The following is a 22,178-nucleotide window of genomic DNA, read 5'->3' as shown; positions in this document are numbered from 1 at the left end:
CAACAGAAAAGTTTTGAGCTTTTAACAAAATTTCAATTCCGTTCTAATTTAATTTTTAATTTACTTTTCAAATAATTTATTTTAAATACTTTGATTAAATTTTTATAAAAACTTTTCTGTTGAATTTTCGTTGTTGTTGCTGTTATTTTTGTGAGTGGGCTTTAAATAAAGAGAAAATATTTCCAAAAATATTTTCTCTTCGTTTAATTTGTAATTTTTTTTTTGCTTGGTTATATGTTTCGGCCAATTCTTAATTAGATGAGCACAATGAGAAACACATTTGTCTGTGCATAATTGGTTGGTTGCTCAACACCTGTAAAATATGCGCTTATGTTGAATGTTCGAGGAAAAAAGAGAAAGCAGAAACACCACCAGTTAGTAAAAAGATTTGTTTTGAATAAATATATTTAAGCATGGAAACTCTACCTGTCGCCTTACCTGCGTAGTGGTCTTAATAACCTGTGTATGTTCTTCGATATATTCACTGTATTGTTCGACAGCCTGGAAAAAAGACAATTCAACAGAAAAATAATATAAATAAAAAATATTACAAAATAAATAATGAATTCATAAAATATACTCGCTCCACTGTAGATTTTTTTTTGTCATGTTCTTCGTTGTTTTTTTGCACTTTAGCTGCTTGCTCAACACATCACCACCACCGCCGCCATTCGATTTGAAGTAAATTTGTTTTTATTTTTCATTTTTCCTGTAATCTTTCTTTTTCTTTCATTTTAATCTGTAATCTGTTTTATATTCAGTTTTCATTGTTGATTGAGACGAGATTTTCATTCAATATTTTTAATAATTTTCGATTGTAATGTGAGAAATGTATGAATAGCAAATAAACACGCAGACCATTTGCCAGGAATATTTTCACACATTCCACTAAATAATTTCAAAATATTCTGCACATATTTTCCAGGCAATTTTTTGCTTTTCTTGTTGATTTTCAATATTTTCGCAATTAACATTTTTAATGATTGATGTGTAGTAATGAAAGTTCTTGATAAACAATTCATATATTATAATTTCAAATTCCATTGAATAGTTTAGGAATTTCTTTAGCCAATCATGTTTGGGCGCCAATGATTTTTGACATCATAATGAAGAAATCGGTTTTATAAAAGAACATAATTTATAAAAAAATAGTTTTATTAATTTGTGCAATAGAAAAACCAACCTGGGTTACGAAGTCGCACTAATCAAGCAACTGACAAGTAAAAACGTCGTTAAATATGGATGCGTCGGATTTTTATACTCACTACCATGAGGTGGTAATGATAGCTATGACATGGTAAAATGTTGCGGGGTGAAAACGATCCTTACATGGGACTATACCCAAAGATCGATCGATATTTGTAATTTTTGATAGGACATTATCAAGTAGAGCCAATTCGATTGCAAATATTTATGAAATCCCAAAATAATATTAATTATGAGAACTATTAGATGTCGGATCACTGTTGGGTTGTAGGATTGAGATATGTAGGAAGTTTTGGAAATTGGTACTACTATGTACTACATTTCGTACAATTCGAATTGTGGGTGGAACGATAGATTAGGAATCCTGAAACTTGGATTGAGGATCACTGTGGGGTGTAGGTCTAGATTAAGTAGGAAGTTTTGGAAATTGGTACTACTGTGGTACAATTAAAATTGTGGGTGAAGCGGTAGAACTATTATTCACTTCTCATGTTGCAGGTTACGTGCAAATTACGACAACTAGTACCGATTACCGAATTGGAACTAACAAAATATTTAACACGATGTATAAGGATGCCCTATAGATACTGCGTTGCACGAAACTGGTCTATGAACACCACCAATAATATAACCTAGCTGTGGCCTCGGACATTATTAAGTAGAGCCAATTCGATTGCAAATATTTATGAAATCCCAAAATAATATTAATTATGGGAACTATTAGATGTGGAGGTTCGAATCTAAACTTTATAAAGCTATTTGTTTTATATGAAAATAATTTAACAAAATTTTGACAGTTTTTGTGTAAGAGTTATCCAAAAAAGTGAGCTGATTATTACGATATTTGAACTAGATCTAAGTGTGGTACATACATTGCTACAAAGTTTGGACCAGATATGATCAAAATCCAGCAAGAAGACGGGCAGAATGTCTAAAATTAACCGACTGTCAATATCTTTTAACTTAAGCAAGTTTAAAAGAAATATTACAATGTGCAAGCTTTAGGCCCAAATGTGGCGCCCAACATGGGGCTCCTTTGCAATTTTTTTTGAGAATTATATATAACATTCGGTATTTTTAAGTAAGTGGGGGAATTCTGTGGAACCCTGATAAATGAAAACTGTGAAAGAATGCCAATATATGCGTTGGAAAATCTTAGTGGCGCCCAATCTGGAATAGAAATAATATATATTTTGAAAAAATGGGCAACAACAAAAAATAAATAAATAAAATTAGAAGGTACCCCGTGCAACCTTCATTGATTAGAATTCGATGAATTGTGGCATTATAAGCTTCGAAACAAAATTTGGCGCCCAACGTGAAGCAATTTGTAATACCTAAAGGAAAACCTCAGGTCTGTAAAATATCTCCGAAGATCTAAGGTAACGTTGTTAATCGAAATAAAACAAAAACAAAGGCAGTAGGTCATTCAGAGACCTTATATAGATATAAAACCTTTCAAAAGGCTTCATAGAATCCGAGTAAAAATTTTGCAATATTTAGTACAGCAACTGATTCTAACTCTACACAGATGACAATTCAGGCAAGTTCTATAGCCCAAACACCTTTCAGAGACATCTAGAAACTCTTTCAGAATACTTTTGTATATCAAAGACCTGTTCTAAAGAAAAACATATTAGAGATAACTTCTTAAAGCCAAATACATTCTAAAGGTCTTTGCAGAACGCCTGTCAAATGATCTTTAGATACCCTTGAATACCTTCTGAGACAAAATATATATTTCAGATCTGCTTCTAATGTATTCGAGATAGATTTCTCTAAGAGGATTTTCAGATGGAAGATCTTCTGTAGATCTTCTATAGGTTTCCAAGGCTTGGTCTGTATAGATGGAAGACCCATCAGATAATATCTTTAGAAAACATGTTTTTGGACTTCAAGGACTAGAGATCTAGCAGACTGACTGACATAACGATTCATCAACGCCCAGACAAAACGGCTGATCTTGGTTCAAAGATGATACGGCTGGTTTTTTTGGAAATTCGTACTAGAACGATACGAAAAGTACTAAAAAGTACTAAATATGATACTATTTGTATTTGGCGAACCGGTAGAGCTAGAACTCTTAAATTTTAAATGACGGTCACTCATGGAATGTAGAATAGATATATCTAGGGATTTTTAGGACATTCGAACTGTAAGTATGCGAAAAGTACTAAAATGTACTAAATTTTGTTTAATTTTGTAGCACGTAAATATATAGAGCTAAAAACTTGAAATTTGGAATGCGAATTAGGGTTGACAAGCAGGTTCTATGTAAGGAGATAGGCTTGAAAGCGTGTACTCATATGTACGAAAAGTACTATATGGTACTTTATTTGGTACAAATTTAATTTGGGATACAAATCGAGCTGGAATTCTGAAAATTTAAGTTAACACTACCGTCAGAGTGTACGTACCGTCAGTAGTACGTAGTTTTGGAAATTTTTTACTTATATGTACGAATTCGTACTATAATTGGTACAATTGGTCAGGTCAGGATTCAGTTTAAGCGATTTATACTTATATGTACTAAATTTGGTATAATTTGAATTTTAGGTGAACCCATAGAGCTAGAATCATGAAATTTGGAGTCGGGATCACTGTTGGGGTGTAGGATTGAGATATGTAGGAAATTTTGGAAATTGGTACTACTCTGTACTAAATTTGGTACAATTTGAATTAAATAGGATGTTTTGGAAATTGGTACTACTGTGTACTAAATTTGGTACAATTTGAATTGTGGGTGAAGCGATAGTTTTTTATAAGGACGTTAGTATAAAAAGCTCCACGTTTTAACACATAGTGGCTTTAAATTGGTCAGGGTGAACCTATCGAAACTTCAAGTCTGATATGGTTTAGTATTACAATTACCATTAAATCCCTATGAATTTTTACATGAGGTTCCGAGTATGGTCATATACGACGCCTGTAGTGGCATTTATGATATCAAATGGATCATGAACTTTGTAGGCATAATATATCGAAATTTCACGGGAAAGGATATTTATCGGATCAAATTTCCATCTTATAATAGGGTAAATGTTCACTCTGGGCGATGCCTTTAATCTAATATCAATTCTCTTAATGAAAGAGGTCAGGAGATGTCGTAAATTATCTTAATTTTTGTACTGTTCGGTAGAATATAGATCCGCATAATGTTAATATATATATATATATATATATATATTTTTTTTTTTGAATGTCTATACGTGAGCTTAAAAATATATTTTTTTCTATCAATCCTTCACATGAATTTTTTCAAGGTACATATCGTGTGTTTTAATTTTAAGGACAATATATATATATATATATTTTAAATTATTTTTTTCATCAAATTTGGTTGAATACTGCAGTGATATTTTCGAAGGATTATTTTCAATATTTTCCTTTCAAATTAATTCCAAAAATATTATTTTAAAGGTTTTTATTGTTAAGGGTTTTTATATGAAATTTTATAATCGAAGAAAATATCTATTAATAAATAATAATTTCTTGAAGAATTTCATAAAAGTCGATTTTGAATAATAAAAAAAATTGACTTATTGTTTTGAATTTATCTGAAGCAGGCTCTTATAGAAAAAGATAAATTTTTTTTTAAAAATAATTTCAATATACAAATATTTTTTTGCATTTTATTTATTATCTTTTATTTGACCTTCGACTGTTGCCCAATGTCACCAGGAAATTCAATTCAACAATTCCTATAAAGGAAAAAATTCTTATCAGTATATTTTGTATAAAAATGTGACAAGGATTCACAATATTTTCAAATATTTTTAATTTTTTTTTCTAAAGCAAACTAAATTTCAATACTCAAAAAAGCAACCACTTTCTAAAATTTTATTTTTTTCTATTTCAATTGAATTTCCTGCTTTTTCCAATGTAATTTTCACCACTTGACAGCAGTTTTGTGTGGATTACATAATTTCATTTCACCAAAATATTTATTCGCAACAAAATGCAATATTCGAATATTCACAATTTGAATTTTGTCAACAGATCAATTTGGAATGACAATATTTTTTTTGTCAAACAAAATTAGAAACGGAGAACAAGAAGATGAGACAAATGGAACTGCAGAATGAATGCAGAACATAAATTAGCAACAAATTTTCGAGAAGAAAAAAAAATTGGTCAGCTATTTATAAAAGAAAAAAATCGATATGAACATTGATTACTTTGGTGGTAGGATATTTAAGGAGAATGGTGGGTGGGTGGTTGGTTGATAGGTTGAGCACCAAAAGCAAGGTAAAAGAAAATTTTGTAATTTTTCAAATTTACACATTAATTTGTCACACTCACACAGAGAAAGGTTTTTGGTACTTTTTTTTTTGCTTTTTCTATTTTTTTCTTTACACACAAATTGAGGAATTTTTTCAATATTTTTTTCTTTGATCGCACCTTATTTTTCTTGCAAATTTACAGAACACAGCTAATTTTTCGTTCCAGTTCCGTTTTTACAGTACACCGAGCTATACAGCTTGTAAAGAAGCACTACTAGTTGTTGCAGGCGTTTTGAATATTGTTTTGAAAGTGTTTACGGTTTGCTTCGCCCTGATTGACGACAAGTCTCACAACAGGACAACTTTTGACTGAATGTCGACCATCAGAAAAAAATGTCTTGAGTTTTGAGTGGCTAATAATGGGAGATGGTAACAAGAACAAGAAAATATAAATAAAAGACCGGAAAAGCATAAAGACACGCGCGCACTCACAAACACAGACACACATATGAAATGGCAACAATAAAAATTTTGAGTGCCGAAGCACGCACTCATATTCGGAAAAGAAAATATCATTTAAGTGGCAATCACAAGAAAAATCACGAGAAAAATCGTTAACAAATGTCTTTCTAATGCCCTCTTGGGCCAGGCCCCTTACTCCCCGCCACCTAAGGAGGCTGAGGACCACACAGTGGCGCATGTGTGTAGGTGTAAAGGCAATAAAAAAATATTTGGGGAAAATGCAAAAATTCATAACATGTCGTTTAATTCATAAAAGCAAAAAAAAAAAAAAAATGTTTGTTGTGGTGATCATCGTTTGTTGTTGTAGTGGTGTTGGTGGTCTATTCATTTATTATTCGGAGAAAAAAATGCTTTTTCATTTTAGAAAATTTTCGATTTTTTTTTGCAAAATGCATTGGCATGCAGAGAATTGAGTGGAAAAGAAATTTTTTCTGATTATTAGAAAAAATTCAACTCAAATTCTATTGCATTATTACTTTTGAGCTAGTTTTTTCCGATTCTCTATATTTTGTGATGTTGTTGTTATTATTTTGTTTTTCGCGAATAAAAACATTTTGAAATGAAACAGACATTTTGCGATTGAACGAACGACCGAACAACTTAATCATATGATAAACACCCACTACTACCGCAGAGATTTTCATTAGGATGTTGATTGTAAATTTTGTTTTTGTTGTTGTTTTTTTTCAATTTTATGTGCATTTTGACTTGTTTACAAATTAATTGGATCAAATGCCAAATGTTTTTTTATAAAATATTGGTTGTTATTGTTTTTCTTTTAATATTGTTTTCAAAAACTACCAAAAGCTGGGATTTTTGAAAAATTAGAAAATATCGAGAAATTTAAGAAGTGAGGTTTGATTTTTATACCCTTCACCACACTGTGGTACAGGGTTTGTAACAGGCAAAAGGAAAGGAGATATACACATGGTTCCTTTTGAGAATATGCATAGAATCACTTTCTGACACGATTTAACTTTTGACTGAATGTCGACCAGCAGAGAATATGCATAGAATCACTTTCTGACACGATTTAAGCATGTCCGTCTGTCCGTCAGTTGATGTTAAATTGTAAACAAAGTACAGGTCGCATTTATCATCCGATTGGGATGAAATTTGCCACAAGTCACATATTTGGCCCAAGGACGAAACCTATTGAAATTGGGAAAAATCGGTTCAGATTTAGATATATATTTTCGCCCGATTTAAGGTATATGATGCACCAATGTACCTATATATCCTTATATTTACCCGAAATTTGGCATATCGTACTAGATAAGTCTAAAACGATGTGTGTTAAATTTCGTGGAAATCGGTTCAGATTTAGATATAGCACCCATACACATTTTCGTCCGATTTAAGGTTAATAGTGCACCAAAGTCCCTATATATCCTTCGATTGGCACGAAATTTGGCATAGAGTACTGAATTAAGTCTAGAAGGATGTGTGTTAAGTTTCATGAAAATCGGTTCAGATTTAGATATAGCTCCTATATATATATTTTGGTCCGATTTAATGTAAATGGTGCACCAAATGGTTCATCGATTTGCACGAAATGTGGCATATCGTACTGAATTAAGTCTAGAACGATGTGTGTTAAATTTCGTGAAAATCTGTTCAGATTTACATATTTTCGTCCAATTTAATGTAAATGGTGTGCCAAAGTCCCTATATATGTTTCGATTTGCACGAAATTTGACACAGCATACAGACTTGAGTCTAGAATGTTGTGTGTAAAGTTTCCTGAAAATCGGTCCAGATTTAGATATAGCTCCCATATATATTTTCGCTCGATTTAATGTAAATGGTGTACCAAAGTCCCTATATATCTTTTGATTTGCACGAATTTCGATTTCGAAAATTCGACATCTGTTAGGATTCATCTGTTGAATATACTTAAAGAGGTGAAGGGTATCATATATTCGGCCCCGTCCGTCACTACTACTTTGCTTACTGGTTTATGTTTAACATGAGCTGAATTAAAAATATCTAAAATCGGTAACCATATTAATATCGTTAATTACACTGTGCGACAAATTTGAATTTTTTTGATAATCACCGGGAAATTCCAACAGATTATGAAAGAGGGGCTAAAAAAAGAAGACACGTGTATCGGCGTTTTGAAAGTTTACATCGGGGGGTAACCTAAAAGGGGGGGGGGTCTATATTCCTCCTTTTCAAGAATTTTGATAATTTTCGAATTATGATTACTTGAAATCCTTGCATTTTAGGTATATATTGTCTTCGGCAATATTACTGATAACATATCGAGGAATATTTTGATATACAACTTTAACCCCCAACCGACTCATTGAAGGGGTCTTTTCGGTCCCCTTTTCCAGAAGTGATTGAAAACTCATTCAAAACGTGTTTAAAGCTGCTCAAAATATTCTAGATAAATGTTCGCCATAAAGTTTTACTATAAGTCTCAGAATAGACTAAAACTCAAAAATCAGCCTAAACGTTAAAGAATCTTAAAAAACAAAAACTCATTTTAGGGTTAAACCTTTTAGGTTTTTACCCAATTTTCCCACAAGATGACGTTTTAGAAGAATGGTACAAGGGACAAAAATATTCTCCATCAAATTGTAGTATAAGTCACTGAACAAGAGAAATCTGTATATATAATGTATATACCGAATATATAGCCATACATTATGAACCAAAAATTCAAAATGTTCTTGTATTTTTTTCCAAAGTCATTTTCCAGAATTTTTTTCGACAAAGTGCATTAAAGTAACATGTCTTCTTTTTTTAGCACCTCTTTCATAATCTGTTGGAATTTCCCGGTAATTATTTTTTGTGTTGCACAGTGTTATCGGTCGTTAGGTTTTGTATCCTATAAGGAAATGAAACATATATTAAAGAACTCAAATTGGTACAATTTCTGACTACCGTTCAAGGATCACTACCTTTTTTATTGTCGAAATAGTGGAAATTGAGCCTAAATGAAAAATTTTCTACATTTGAACATTTTTCTGTAGGACGTTCGAAATATCTAACCTCGTGTGGTACCTTTATATGGCGACTATGCCAAAACATAGACCTTTAATAAAGATTTTAGGTAAAGATATTTGCCTGCCTTCAATAATTCGAAATTCACAAATTACAGCCTGTTCTGTTAGAGAATGCGGCAAAAACTTTCAAAGCACTGAAAACGGGGCTGTATTGTAATATGTGTACAATATGTGTACGGGGTCTCCGACAATTAATTTTATGGTGATGCAAACTGGATACAATTTTGAAAAAATAAACTTTTTAATATTTTCAAATATATTTTTAGGGAATTAAATAGTAAACAATAGTTTGGGCGAAATGTAAATAAAAACAATGGCCAAGGTTAAAGTCCGTTTTATGTTTCATTAAATTTAAAAAAATATTCATTTAAAAAGAAATATATTTTCAAAAATTATGTGTGAAATAATAAAAATACTGCCTCTCACATAAATATTTGTTTTGTTTTCACTTTTCCGGAAGATAAACATACATTCTTAGTGGGGGTGTTTTGACTCTTAATTTAATTGTTTTAAGAGTGGGTGTGTGCTATATGTATATTCAAAAACAAATATTCGTGAAAATAAATAATAAAAAATAATTTATATCAACAGATGTTGCAGTTGACCAAGTTCTAATGATTTAGAAAAAAATATCAAGAAAAGTTTGCTCTGTTTTTTTTCGGGAATGTCATTGGGGTCATTGTTTCTTGAACATTCTAGAAATGAATGGAACGCGACGTTAAAAAAATGCTGCAGAAAATTTTAAATCAAACATGATATAAATAGCCACAACAGATTTATTTATATTTCGAATTAATGATAAAAGGATATATATATATTTATATATATATTTATATTTATATTAAATAAATGTTATTACAATGAAATCAACTTATTTAATTCCAATACTTTTTCTGATTAATTGAAGTTAAAAAGAAAATGAGGAGGAAAATTGAGTTGAGTTTTTAATTGTTGTTTGAGCGCCCCAATGTTTTTCCACAATGTGCTGAGATGGAAATGGTTGGCCAGTCGTGGAATTTTTTAAACGTTTTCTAAATTATTGTTTTGCTAGAAATGTCCAATATATTACAGTGATATTTTCTTTTTCAATTTTATGAAAAAATATAAAATATTGAAATTCCTTTACAGAATATTACAATACCAATGTGCAGAAGAATGCACTTAGAACACCTGCTGTTAAATAATCTAGAAAACAAGAAAACCAATTTTCCTTTTCTTGTCTTGTTTACAGTTTTTCTTTATATATTTGCCTAATTCTGTTTTGAAATTTATCGTTGTTGTCCAAAACATGTAAAATAATAAAAATTTCAACAAGGAGAAAAACGTGGTATTTACACTGCACTGCCCACTGCAACAACAAATTTTAAAATATTTTTTTATATTATACCCACATGTTTTATTCTCTGAAATTCGTATATGAACTTAAGAATATTTAAAATTTGTAGGCTTCGCAAATATAATAGGTTGTGCAAAGTTTGGTTGAAATCGGACATTCCTTTTGCATGCTATTGAATTTATAAATATTGAAAATGTTGACCATTTTTGACCAGAAGGAGTGGACCAATGGTCCCCATCTTCAGACTTGATTTAGGCTTGCTTAAGATAATGAGTTGTACAAGGATTGGTTCAAATCGGACTTTCCATTCGTCTAATCTAATATTCTGGCGGTACCAGAAGAAGTGGACCGATATTCCCCATCTTCGAACTTGAAATATTAAGATGTGCAAAGTTTGGATGAAATCGGTTATTCCCTTCGAGAGTCGGACGTGCGCACATTTAAATAAATCGACTATAAATTGTCTGAAACGGATTTGGTCCAAAGAAACATGGGTTCTAAAACCAAAATTTCGATAAAGCACATTTTTGCGTAGCAAAGTGCATATACCCTCATTGGCCATTAGGATATATAGAAAATGTCCTATAGTTTTATATTCAAAAATTTTAATCAGGTTAATTAAATGTTGGCTTTATAAAAACATGGATCTATATTAAAATTTTTCTTCCAGCGGGTCAATTATCTTTTGAGAAAACATAGGCTTATATTGAACATTTTTTGTGAAGAGGTCTTTTCATAGATCCCTAAGGTAAGCACTGTGATGGTACCATCTAGGGGTGAGATGCATGGTGGCTACCAATATCGTGTGATGTTGGTGGCCACTTTTGCATTGTATCCCCTTTCAGCAATTGTTTCATTGTAGAGAGCCTGCATGTTTAGTCCTAATGGTAGTAGCTTTGGCTATGAAGCTGGGCAGAGGCTATAGTCTGTGAGTGACCAGTCTCGAACTGTTTGGGGTTCTACTGGTAATAGCTTTGGCTATGAACCTGACCGAAGGTTTCGGTAGCACGGGTGTCAGGGCCCCTAGGTCTGCGGATCTAGCCTGGCAGTTGGTGTTGGCCCTTCGGGGAGCATCGTGCTGGTTGTGGTTTATACCCAAATCGCGGGGAGAGCTTTGGCTCGGTGTGGAGTTGCATTACAACCGGGTGCCTGACCCATAGAAAGGCAGGAGTTTTAGATGGGCTCCGCTCCTCATCCAAGGAGGTGATCGCGTCCAAATACGTGTTATCGATTGGTGCCTGCATTTCGGTGTGGGGGCGTTGGTTGACGCTTTGTATTAACTGGTGTTTACAGCACCGTGGGGTAAGACCGCAAGGTAGGTACCCACGTACTCTAAGCATCTCTGTGATGGTACCATCTATCTTAAGCATAGACCGATCCATCTGGTTTTAATACCAGACATCCAGAAGCAATGTTTTTTTTTTTTGCAAATTTCTCAAGCTCTTTCTTAATAGACAGATTTCAATAGACAGATTTTTTCAAAGAAATCAAAAAATTCTTCCAAAATTTTTGTCGCATAGCGTAATTTCACTATCTCGAAGAAACAACCTTCAATCTATCATCACCAACAAATTTTAATTACACTTTCTTTAATTTAATTGTTGGTGATTGGAAACATGCGACGACAGATGACAGCAGCCAGTAATGCGTGAGGCGTTTCTTCGCTCGATATATACCGAAGACATTAAAAGAGAAAACGTCTACAAAAAAAAAAAAAAAAAAAAAAATACTTACATTAAGATGTTTTTTGGTTTGGTGGCAAAAATTATTCTATACACTCGTTACTGTAACGAATTTTATGGTCTGCGATTTGAATTACTTTTTTGTCTTGTAGAATTTTTTTTCTCACATTGCATAAATATAAGAAGAACACATGTACATATGTGTATGTACATGAGTACAATTGAACATATGTAAGTGTGATTATGCTTTGAGTGCTTATGTACACGAAGTGTGAAAAAGAAAATCATTGTTCTTATCTTTTCCAAATATTTTCAGTATTCAATGTTTCAATTTCAATAATAGGAACTTTTTAGGAACTTGCATCCCCAAGAGTTTGTAACGCCGCGAAATATTGGTCCTAGACCCACCATTATACCGATCGTCTTATCTCGACTAGCTGAGCCGATCTAGACATGTGTGTCCGTCGGTCTGTCCATTATAATTTATAAACACGATACAGACCACAGTTATGGACTAATCTTCACGAAATTTTGCATGTAGGAAGGGGTTTGGCCATTGTTTTTGGTAAAGATCGGTTAATATTTAGGGGATGATATGGACCAAATATTTAATTTTTGTCGGTTTTTCTGGTCGCTCTAGAGGCCGCAAATATGACCCGAACATCGCGAAATTTTATATGGAGAAGAGGATTGGGACAGAGAATATGCATGCATGTTTTCGGCCATTATTTAGCGGGTCAAATGGACCCTGACTTTTGTGTGAAAATGACAAACGTCGTATCCTATGGCGTCTATATTTACTCGTGAAGCATATAGATCCGCGAAGTTGATAGTGTATCCAAGAGGAATGGTTGACCTTCAAAATGACTGCAATTACATTGTCGTATGTACTCGGATGTGGGAGTTACACACAAATAGTTACAGGTGTTTACGTATTCAGATATTATTTAGTAACCCATTACCTCATTAGAGGGCGGAAATATGGCGCTGATTCCTTTAAATTTTTCCATGAAGTTCCAAATATGGTTAAAGGCCTATAATTTTCGATGATGATCTGATTAAAATTTTGGGATGAAGTGGACCGAAAACTTAATTTTTTGTGTGTTTTCTAGTCAAATATAGGCGAACATCACAACACAACCCATCGTGAAGGGAATCGAAATAAACATCCGAGTTCTGTGGTAGTTGTGTAGGGTATCGTATGGTCGGCCCCGTCCGACTATACTGCTCCGTTCACAGGTTTTATACATGTTTTGAAAAATGTAAATAAATAAATAAAAATCCCTGGACTGATAGTTAATCCCAATTTTCAAAAGTCGAGTGTATAAATTTGACAGCTGTCCAAAAATGAGCTGGATATGGGGGCGGCTATGCTCAAAATAAGTCTATAATACATAGTGTAGGGTGTTTAACTTGTTATTTCTATAATGATAATATAAATTAAAAAATACATTTTTGCCACTTTCTATTTCAATGTCAATGTCAGTTTTTTTTTTTTGGTGACAAAAGATTTATATTCTCATATGTCCGCCCGTCTGTCTGTCAATCAAATTTTAAAATATTTTTAAATTTCATAGACGACACGGGTAATTAGCATTCACGGTATTACTATTTTTGTTATTGTTTTCTTTCACTGTCACAAAATGCTACAAATTAGAGACAACAATTCTAAAAAAAAAAAAAAATCAACAAATATTCACACGATTTGTGGAAATATCACACAACATTCTCAGCAAAACAATAGAAATGCTGCTGCTGTTGGCTTGGGTCCAAATTTATGAAATTAATATGATATTGTTATAGCTAGAATTACTATATATGTGTCACAATTTTTTTTTTTTTTAAATTTTATATATGAACGGTGTACCATAAGTGATTTAAGGCATAAATATATTAAGAAGAGAATAAAAAAAACTAAAAATTGTTAATATACAAATTTGTAACATTTGCCACTATGTTGTTGACATTTTTATAGGGCTGGCATGGCGATGATGTGAATGCAACAATAGATTTATTTTGTAAAAATATATTAAACAAATATATTAAATAACGAAATATTGAAAGTAGTCGGGGAACAGTGGGCTAAATGGGATATAAAAATCTACACCTTTGGATCGGCTAAAAAAATTATTTAGAACAAATCCACGCCTAGAAATTGTCATTAAAAATTTTTTTAAGAACTCCTCGCCTATAAATGGTCACTAATAAATAGTTTTAAAAATCCATACCTAGAAGTGAACAATAAAAAATATTATTAAACCAGTAAGGAAAGTAGTCGGACTGGGCCGACTATATAATACCCTTCACCACTTTGGGTATATCCTACATATGTATCCTAACAGACGTCGCATTTTCCAAGGTACATTGACATGAAATTAACCGAACTTAAATATGTGATCTTTATCTATAAGTGAACCAACTAACATCAATCCCAACACATGCCATTCTGCAACCTATTCTAAATTTTGTAAACAGATTTAAAGCAAACTTTACACACGCTATTTGGTATGCTTCACTGTTTAAAATGTAATATCAATCTGGCACCCATATGGGAGCTACATCTAAATCGGAACCGATTTTTACGAAACTTAGCACACATCATTCTGGACCTAATTCAGTGCTCTGTGCCAAATTTCGTGTAAATCGAGAGATATATAGGGACTTTGGTACCCCATTTACATTAAATCGGACGAAAATATATATGGGAGCAATATCTAAATCTGAACGGATTTTTCCAAAACTTACCACTCATCATTCTAAACTCAATTCAGCGCGCTATGACAAATTTCGCGCAAATCGAATGATATAAGAGGATTTTGGTGAACTATTTACTTAAAATCGGACCAAAATATATATGTGAGCTATATCTAAATCGTAACCGATTTTCACGAAACATGACACACGTCTTTCTAGACTTAATTCATTACGCTATGCCAAATTTCGTGCAAATCGAAAGATATATAGGGACTTTGGTGCACCATTTACATAAAATCGAACGAAGTTATATATGAGAGCTATATGTAAATTTGAACCGATTTTTACGAAACTTAACAGACATCACTCTAGACTTAATTTAGTACGCTATGCCAAATTTCGGGCAAATCGAAAGACTTTGGTGCACCATTTGCATAAAATCGGACGAAACTATATATGGGAGCTATATCTAAATCTGAACTGATTTTTACGAAACTTTACACACATCATTGTAGACTTAATTTAGTACCTTATACCAAATTTCGTGCAAATCGAAAGATATATAGGTACTTTGGTGCATCATTTACCTTAAATCGGACGAAAATATATATACGAGCTATATATAAATTTGAACCGATTTTTTCCAATTTCAATCAAATTCGAACCAATTCGAATCAAAAATGCGACCTGTACTTTGTTTACAATTTAACATGGACGGACAGACGGACGGTCGGACATGCATAAATCGACTTAAAAAGTGATTCTATGCATATTCTCAAAAGGAACCATGTGTCTATCTCGTTTCCTTTGTCCTGTTACAAACATATGCACAAACACATAATACCCTATAACACAGTGCGGTGAAGGGTATAAAAATTAAGGATTTAGATATATCAGGACTTTTTAAAGACTATTTTTTCAGGCGTTTTCATCCATTTCTTAAGAATATGGCTTTTAAGGATTTAGACATTGGAGTTATTTGTGTAATATAATTGTTCGTTACATTAGATATCGTGGATATTATAAGAATATTTCGTTTGTTCGGGATTCAAATAGCGGTTTTGTAAAGATTCAGATATAGGAGATTTTTGGAGATTTTTTAAGAATATAATTTTTTCGATGATTTTATGGGCAATAGGTTTATACTTAATGTAGATAAGAAATTTATATGTACTTTGACATGATTAAATTTGCCAAACCGAAGCTTAATGGGGTTGCAATTCCTTCAGGGAATTTAAAACTAAGTTTCGAACTTACCTGTTTATCCGGTTACATATTGAGGTATGTTATTAACTTTATAAGAATTAAAATTAAATATTAGAGCGAGGCATTTGAAATTAATATTTTTGCTGCTGCTGCTACGGCTGCATTATTTTTGCTGCTGCATACTTTTTGGCGTTGTTTTGGGGGTGGTATTTCAGTTAAGCGCAGAGTGCAAAATAATAAACGTTAAGAACGGACTTTGTTTTGACAAATAATATTTTTTTTGGGCCAAAGCTTTTTTCAACTCTACTAAAGAAGGTTTTTTATTGTTATAAACTAAATTAGCAATTATTGATTAGGCAGTGTGTGTGTAAAAAAACAAATTCAATGTGTATAAAAAAATCAATTACAAAAAGTTATATGTTAAGGACACAAAGAACACAAACAGCTTAAATATATAAATTAAATTAAAAATGTTTTCATATTAAAATACAAAATTTTCATATAAAAAAATATTTCTGTAAAAAATATAACAATTATTATATATAAAAATATATAAGCATTATTTGTAAAAAAGGGCGAAAATGAAGCAATTTTGTGGTATTTTTGTTGTGTGTAAAAAACAAGTAAGGGCATGCATATATTTGGAAAAAAAAGTCTTACGGTGAAGTTTTTATTGTTGTTTTTCTGTAAAAATATTTTTGTTGTGGGATTTTTATGATTTTTTTTGGTAAAAAGGTTTATGTTTTGATTTTTATGTAAAAAGTTAATTTGGTATTTTTGTTGTTTTTTATTATTATATTTTTCTAATTGCATACATTTTTAGTGGTTGTTTTTTGTTGTCTGTTTTATTTTTTATTTAAAAAACAAAATGAACGAAAAATATGTTTAAAACACTATAACTAATTTGAACAAAAATTTTAATATATATAAATATATATTTTTAATTAAATTTAAACTGTTTGTGAAATTGTGTTTTTTCCTTCTTTGGTATTGAAATAATGTATTATTAAAAATTACATTTGGTTTTTTGTTGTTGATAATACAACTATTAATAAAAAATAGTTTCAATATTTGTTCAATAATTGCTAATTTAATTCTTAATTATTTTTAAGGACCTTCTATATACTTTTTTTTAATTTTTTGGGAGGCGGTTGCAAAATAATTCAAAGAAGAGAGCAAGAGAGAGTACCAAATTTTATTTAAATACTCTTTTTTCTCTTTCCTTTATTTGAAATTTTTTTGCATCTACTTCCCAAATAAAAATATTCAAATTATATTTTTAGGACTAGAATTTTAGCTTCAACTTTGGCTTGGCTTTACAAAATTGTTGTGGAGTAAGAATATTTGTTTTTGTTGTTGTTTTTTTTTTTAAATAAAATTATTTCAATTGGGCAACTACCTTAATGGAGAAGCTACCATTTGGTATATCTTTACCACCAAATTTCACATTGATATCATAATCTCCAGGATCATTCAAGGCATAGAAGATATCAAAGAAGCCATCCTTTTCAATGACATCAATGTCCACGATTTCCCTAGGAAACAAACAGACAAATTAAAAATAATAAATAATACAAATTAATAACAAATATTAAATAAAAATTATACTGAAACCGACGAAATCGAGTGACAAGACTTATTTCTAGTACAGACGATAGTTATGTGAAATACAACACTACTGACATCAAGTATAACCTGCCACGGATCTATATTGACAATTTACTACCATTGACTATCATCTTTCGCGACATCGAAATTCTAAATTGCAGTTACGACCCTCAAAATGTCTAACATCTGCGCTACCGTATCAAAATTTTGGTCTACATTGACAGTTTTCTTTCATCATCTGAGAACTCCAAATTCTAATTTCCAGTCCCTTCGCTTGGAAACTGCAACTGCAGCTTTCTAAATGCCTATTAGGATAGTTACAGCCACTTCGTTAGCGTTCGAACCTTCAAATATCTACATTGTTTAAAAAATTCATCAGGTCCTTCAAAATAATCAAAACGATGGTGGTCTAGACTGGGTCCTACAAAATATGTAAAATGTGGCTTATATTGGAACTCAAAAGATAAATAATGTTCTACTAGAAGGCATTTTACCTCGAATAAACCCTAATATAAAATTACAGTTCGTAAATGTAGCTTCGAAGTTCCAAATGCCGAAAATGGGGCAGTACCATTATATGGGGGACAATGTCAAGACACGAATATACATTCAAAATATTCTGCCAAGAGGTATTTTATCATCATCTTTATCGGCTATATTGAAAATGTTCTACAAAGAGTGTGAAATTATGACAGCATCGATTCGAAAATCCGGTTAAAAATCCATCGATGACCTTCAAACTATATAATATCCGGATCTAGGTCCTATGTGAAATTAGGCATCTATAAAAAATGTTCTACAAAGAGGTATTTATTGTCAAAGTACCCCTAATGACAAATAACAACAGCAACGGTTCGAAAATCCGCCTATGACCTTCAAAATATTTTAAATCCGGATCTAGGCCCTTACGCACCTATAAGAGCCGTAATGACAAATTACAGCAGCATCGGTTCGAAAAGCCGGTTGAAAAATTCGCCTAGGACCTTCAAATATTCTAAATCCGGACCTAGGTCCTATGTCAAATTACGCACCTATATTTTATTCTCAGAAGACCCGTAATGACAAATTACAACAGAATTGGTTCGAAAATACGCCTATGACCTTCAAACTATAAAAAATCCGGATCTGGGGTTCTATGTCAATCAATGGAACGGATATTGACGACGGATATTACGACAGCATCGCTTCGAGAATCCGACTAGGACCATCCAATTTTTTTAATATTAAAATTACAACAGCATAGGTTAGAAAATCCGATTGAAAATCCGCCTATGACCTACAAACTGTATAAATTCCGGATCTAGGTTTCTATGTCAATGAACAGAACGGATATTGAAAATGTTCTGCAAATAGGCATTTTATCCTCCGAGAACTTGTATGGAAAAATTACGACAACATCGCTTCGAAAATCCGACTAGGACCATTAAAATATTTCGGTCCTAGATTACAAAATATTCCGCCAAGAGGTATTTTATCCTTAGAGAAAACGGAATGACAAATTACAACAGCATCGATTGAAAAATCCATCTAGGTCCTTCAAAATATCTTAAATCCGGACCTAGATCCTTCATAGAACCTGAAATCGACTGGACCTAATATAGGCGATCCATGTCAAAACATGGTCATATATTAATCATTTTTCGCCAAGAGGTCATTTTTCCTCTGAGAAACGTAAATACCAAATTACAGCCCCATTGGATGGAAATTGAGGCTGGGGCCTTCAAATTACTAAAAAAGGAACCTGAGCCTTAAATAATGGACTATTTCATAATAGGTCTTGTATGGAAAAATGTCTATGGGGAGGCATTTTATCCTCTGAGAACATGAAAAAATCGACTTCGTTGAAAAAAAATAAGACCCTTAAAGTCCCCAACCTCATGCTTAACCTTTATATGGGGACTATGTGAAAATTATACCTATACGATAAACCGAAAAAACAAATGACGACACCCACTTCGGTGGGAAAATGCATTTAAGACTTTCAAAGAACCTGAAATCCACTGGACCTATATATGGGGCCTATGACAAAACATGGATCTATATTGAATTGAATTGTTGTCAGGACGTAATTTATCCTCTAGGAAACGTAAATATGAAATCCCAGTACCGTAGGATGGAAATTAACATACCTAAAATTTCAGGGACCTTTTTTTGGGTTAATACGAACAACGAGGATTTGTATAGAAAATATTCCAAGTGGGTTTCTTATCATCTGAAAGTCTGAAATACCAAATCATTGACACTTGGTTTGGAAAGGGAGATTTTAAACTTTTAAAGCCTCACAAATTCGATGGTACCGCCAGATTGTAAAATACTATGGGGAAAGAATCAAAGAAAACCTTTACCCCCTTTCCTTTTTTAATACAAATAAGTATTTTTTCGAAAGGTCCCGGAATTTGTAATCTGCCCTGGTATTCGTCAAAAATTCCGTGCGAAGTTCCCTTTCACTCGATTTCGTTACGTCTCCATTTACGAATTGTACTTACTTTCCTGTCTTGGAGGCAATTTTACATGTAACAGCACCATCTCCCGCTTCACGAGCATCCACCGTCAAATGACTCTTACTGCCGGAAGGTTGAATCTTGGGGGCCTCTTCGACCAATTTACATTTTTTAGCTTCACCAGTTTGGAAGGCTTCCAATTTGAAGGGTGATCCTTCGATTTCTTGGCCACCATATTTAATGCTAACCATATAGGTGCCACATTCATCTGGGACAAACGACACCACATAGGTACCTTCATTGATTTCTTGGAGGCGGGGCTTAACCGCTTTACCCTTGGGATTTTTAATATCAACATCAATGTCAGCTTGGCCGGCTTTCTTGGTGTCAACTTCAAATTCAGCAGGACGGGAAGCAGGTGTCTTACGCTTATCATTAACGCCCTTGATTTTGACCTTGTGGGGTTCGGACTTGGGGAAGACGGTCATAACGAAGGGGCTGAAAGGAAAAGCGAAATAAAAAAATTGATTTAGAAAATATTGTTTCGAATATTTCATTTTTGACTTACCTGCATGGCACTTCAGTATCGGCAAAGGTAATGGTACAGGTCAACACCGAACCCTCCTTAGGTGGTGAGTAATGGACACAATAGATACCATCACCCTTTTCCTCGACTCTCAAATCTTCAATGGGTTTACCTTCGGAATTTTGTATCTTCACAGCAATACGTCCGGGGCCGGCATCTTGTACATCAATAAAGAAGTGTGTGGGCACACCCTCACGTACCTCACCATGTTCAATGCCAGGACCATATACCTTAACTTTCGAGGGATCGGATCTTTCCTCCACATATACAGTGAAGGGTGAGCCGGGTATGTGCTTATCAGCGAAACGGATTGAAATATCATATTCACCCACTTCGGTTGCCAAATAATCGACATCACAGCTACCATCACGATTATCGATGCAGGTTAGCTTAGCCTCAGAGGGACCTTCAATGGCCAGTGAGAGACCTCCTTTGCCGGCACCCTTGGTTTCTATGACAAATTTATTTTTCTCATTGACAAAACCTCTCTTGAGACCAGGGCCATAGGCCTTGCAGCGACTAGGGTCACAACCGCTCTTAACATTGACCACAAATGGTGAACCGGGTACAGGAATGTTATCGTACAGTAATTCAATGGTATGGCGACCCGCTTCGAATGGGGTGTACATTATACGGAAGACATCATTGGTGGGTCCGGGCAAAATTTCACTTGGCAACATCTGACCCTTGGGATCGAAAACGGAGCAGGACAATTTCTTTGATTCGATGTTGGCACCAACTTTACTCATATCGACCATAAAATCGGTTTTCTCGTTCATGATGACACCTGGAGGGTGGGGGAGGAGAGAGAAGAGAATAAAATAATTTGAGGTTAGAATCGTAATAAAAATTGAGGTTAGGTTTGAATGGGTTAAAAATAATAACAACAACAAAAAGATTATGGATTTTAGAATGTAACTGAACGAGGGCATGCAATATGGTTTTTGGGTCTTGAAATTATACAACAACAACAAAAAATAAGCTTTGGCTGGGTTAATAGCAGAGCTGCCTGGCTGGCTGAGCGCGAATTTGCCTGGGGTTTTTCGAAACATAAATTAAAATAGGCCTTGGTTACATGCTTCAGATCAGGAGCTTGAGTTATTTTCTTTGGATCTGGTAGTATTTGCTTGGCTTAATATTTTATATTCAGATCGGTTTCCGATTGGATAATGGAATCCGGTTCGCAGCGCACAAAAAAAAAAACAACAACAATTGAGGGTGACCGGATTTGCCATTTGTTTAACCTAGGCTTTGCTAACATGCTTGAGCACAGTTGCTTGAGTTATGGTCTTTGGTCCGGGTAGTATTTGCTTGGCTTGGCATTATGGCTTCAGATCGGTTTCCGATTGGATAATGGAATCCGGCTTGCAGTGTAACAGAACAAAAAATCAACAACGAAAGGGTGGGTGGTTAGGCGATGCATCGCCATTTCTTAATAGCCTACCATGTGGCTGTATTCCTATACCACTAACTCGGGTATTGCTGAGATTCGGCAGCGGATAGATAATCGGTTGGAATGGTGATCCATTTATGTGGCGATCATTGAATGTTATGTTAACTGTATAGTCTCCGGCTTCGGTGGGCAGATAGGCCACATTACAGGTTCCATCCCCGTTGTCACGACAATTAATGGCTGCCTCACAGGGTCCTTCGACAG

General features: G+C 33.4%; 1 protein-coding gene across 3 annotated transcripts in view; it reads right to left on the bottom strand.

Annotated features, from left to right (window-relative positions):
- The window catches only part of LOC133335579 (filamin-A), a 67,879-nt gene that overhangs the window by 27,294 nt on the left and 18,407 nt on the right, over positions 1-22,178 (bottom strand). For 2 of the 3 annotated variants that reach the window (XM_061543889.1, XM_061543890.1), the window contains exons 6-9: positions 20,504-21,308; positions 19,981-20,433; positions 17,286-17,421; positions 427-501 (exon numbers count right to left, since the gene is read on the bottom strand). In XM_061543889.1, the coding sequence (XP_061399873.1) occupies positions 427-501; positions 17,286-17,421; positions 19,981-20,433; positions 20,504-21,308 (1,469 nt within the window). The remainder of the gene's footprint in view (positions 1-426; positions 502-17,285; positions 17,422-19,980; positions 20,434-20,503; positions 21,309-22,178) is intronic. The other variant, XM_061543891.1, reaches the window with a different exon arrangement.

Source organism: Musca vetustissima, unplaced genomic scaffold, assembly GCF_032173495.1.
Source record: "Musca vetustissima isolate MV318-11 ecotype Yass unplaced genomic scaffold, APGP_CSIRO_Mvet_v1 utg17712, whole genome shotgun sequence".
Taxonomy (NCBI): Eukaryota; Metazoa; Arthropoda; class Insecta; order Diptera; family Muscidae; genus Musca; species Musca vetustissima.
The sequence above is the reverse complement of the archived record's forward strand: the minus strand, read 5'-3'. Positions and strand labels throughout refer to the sequence as shown.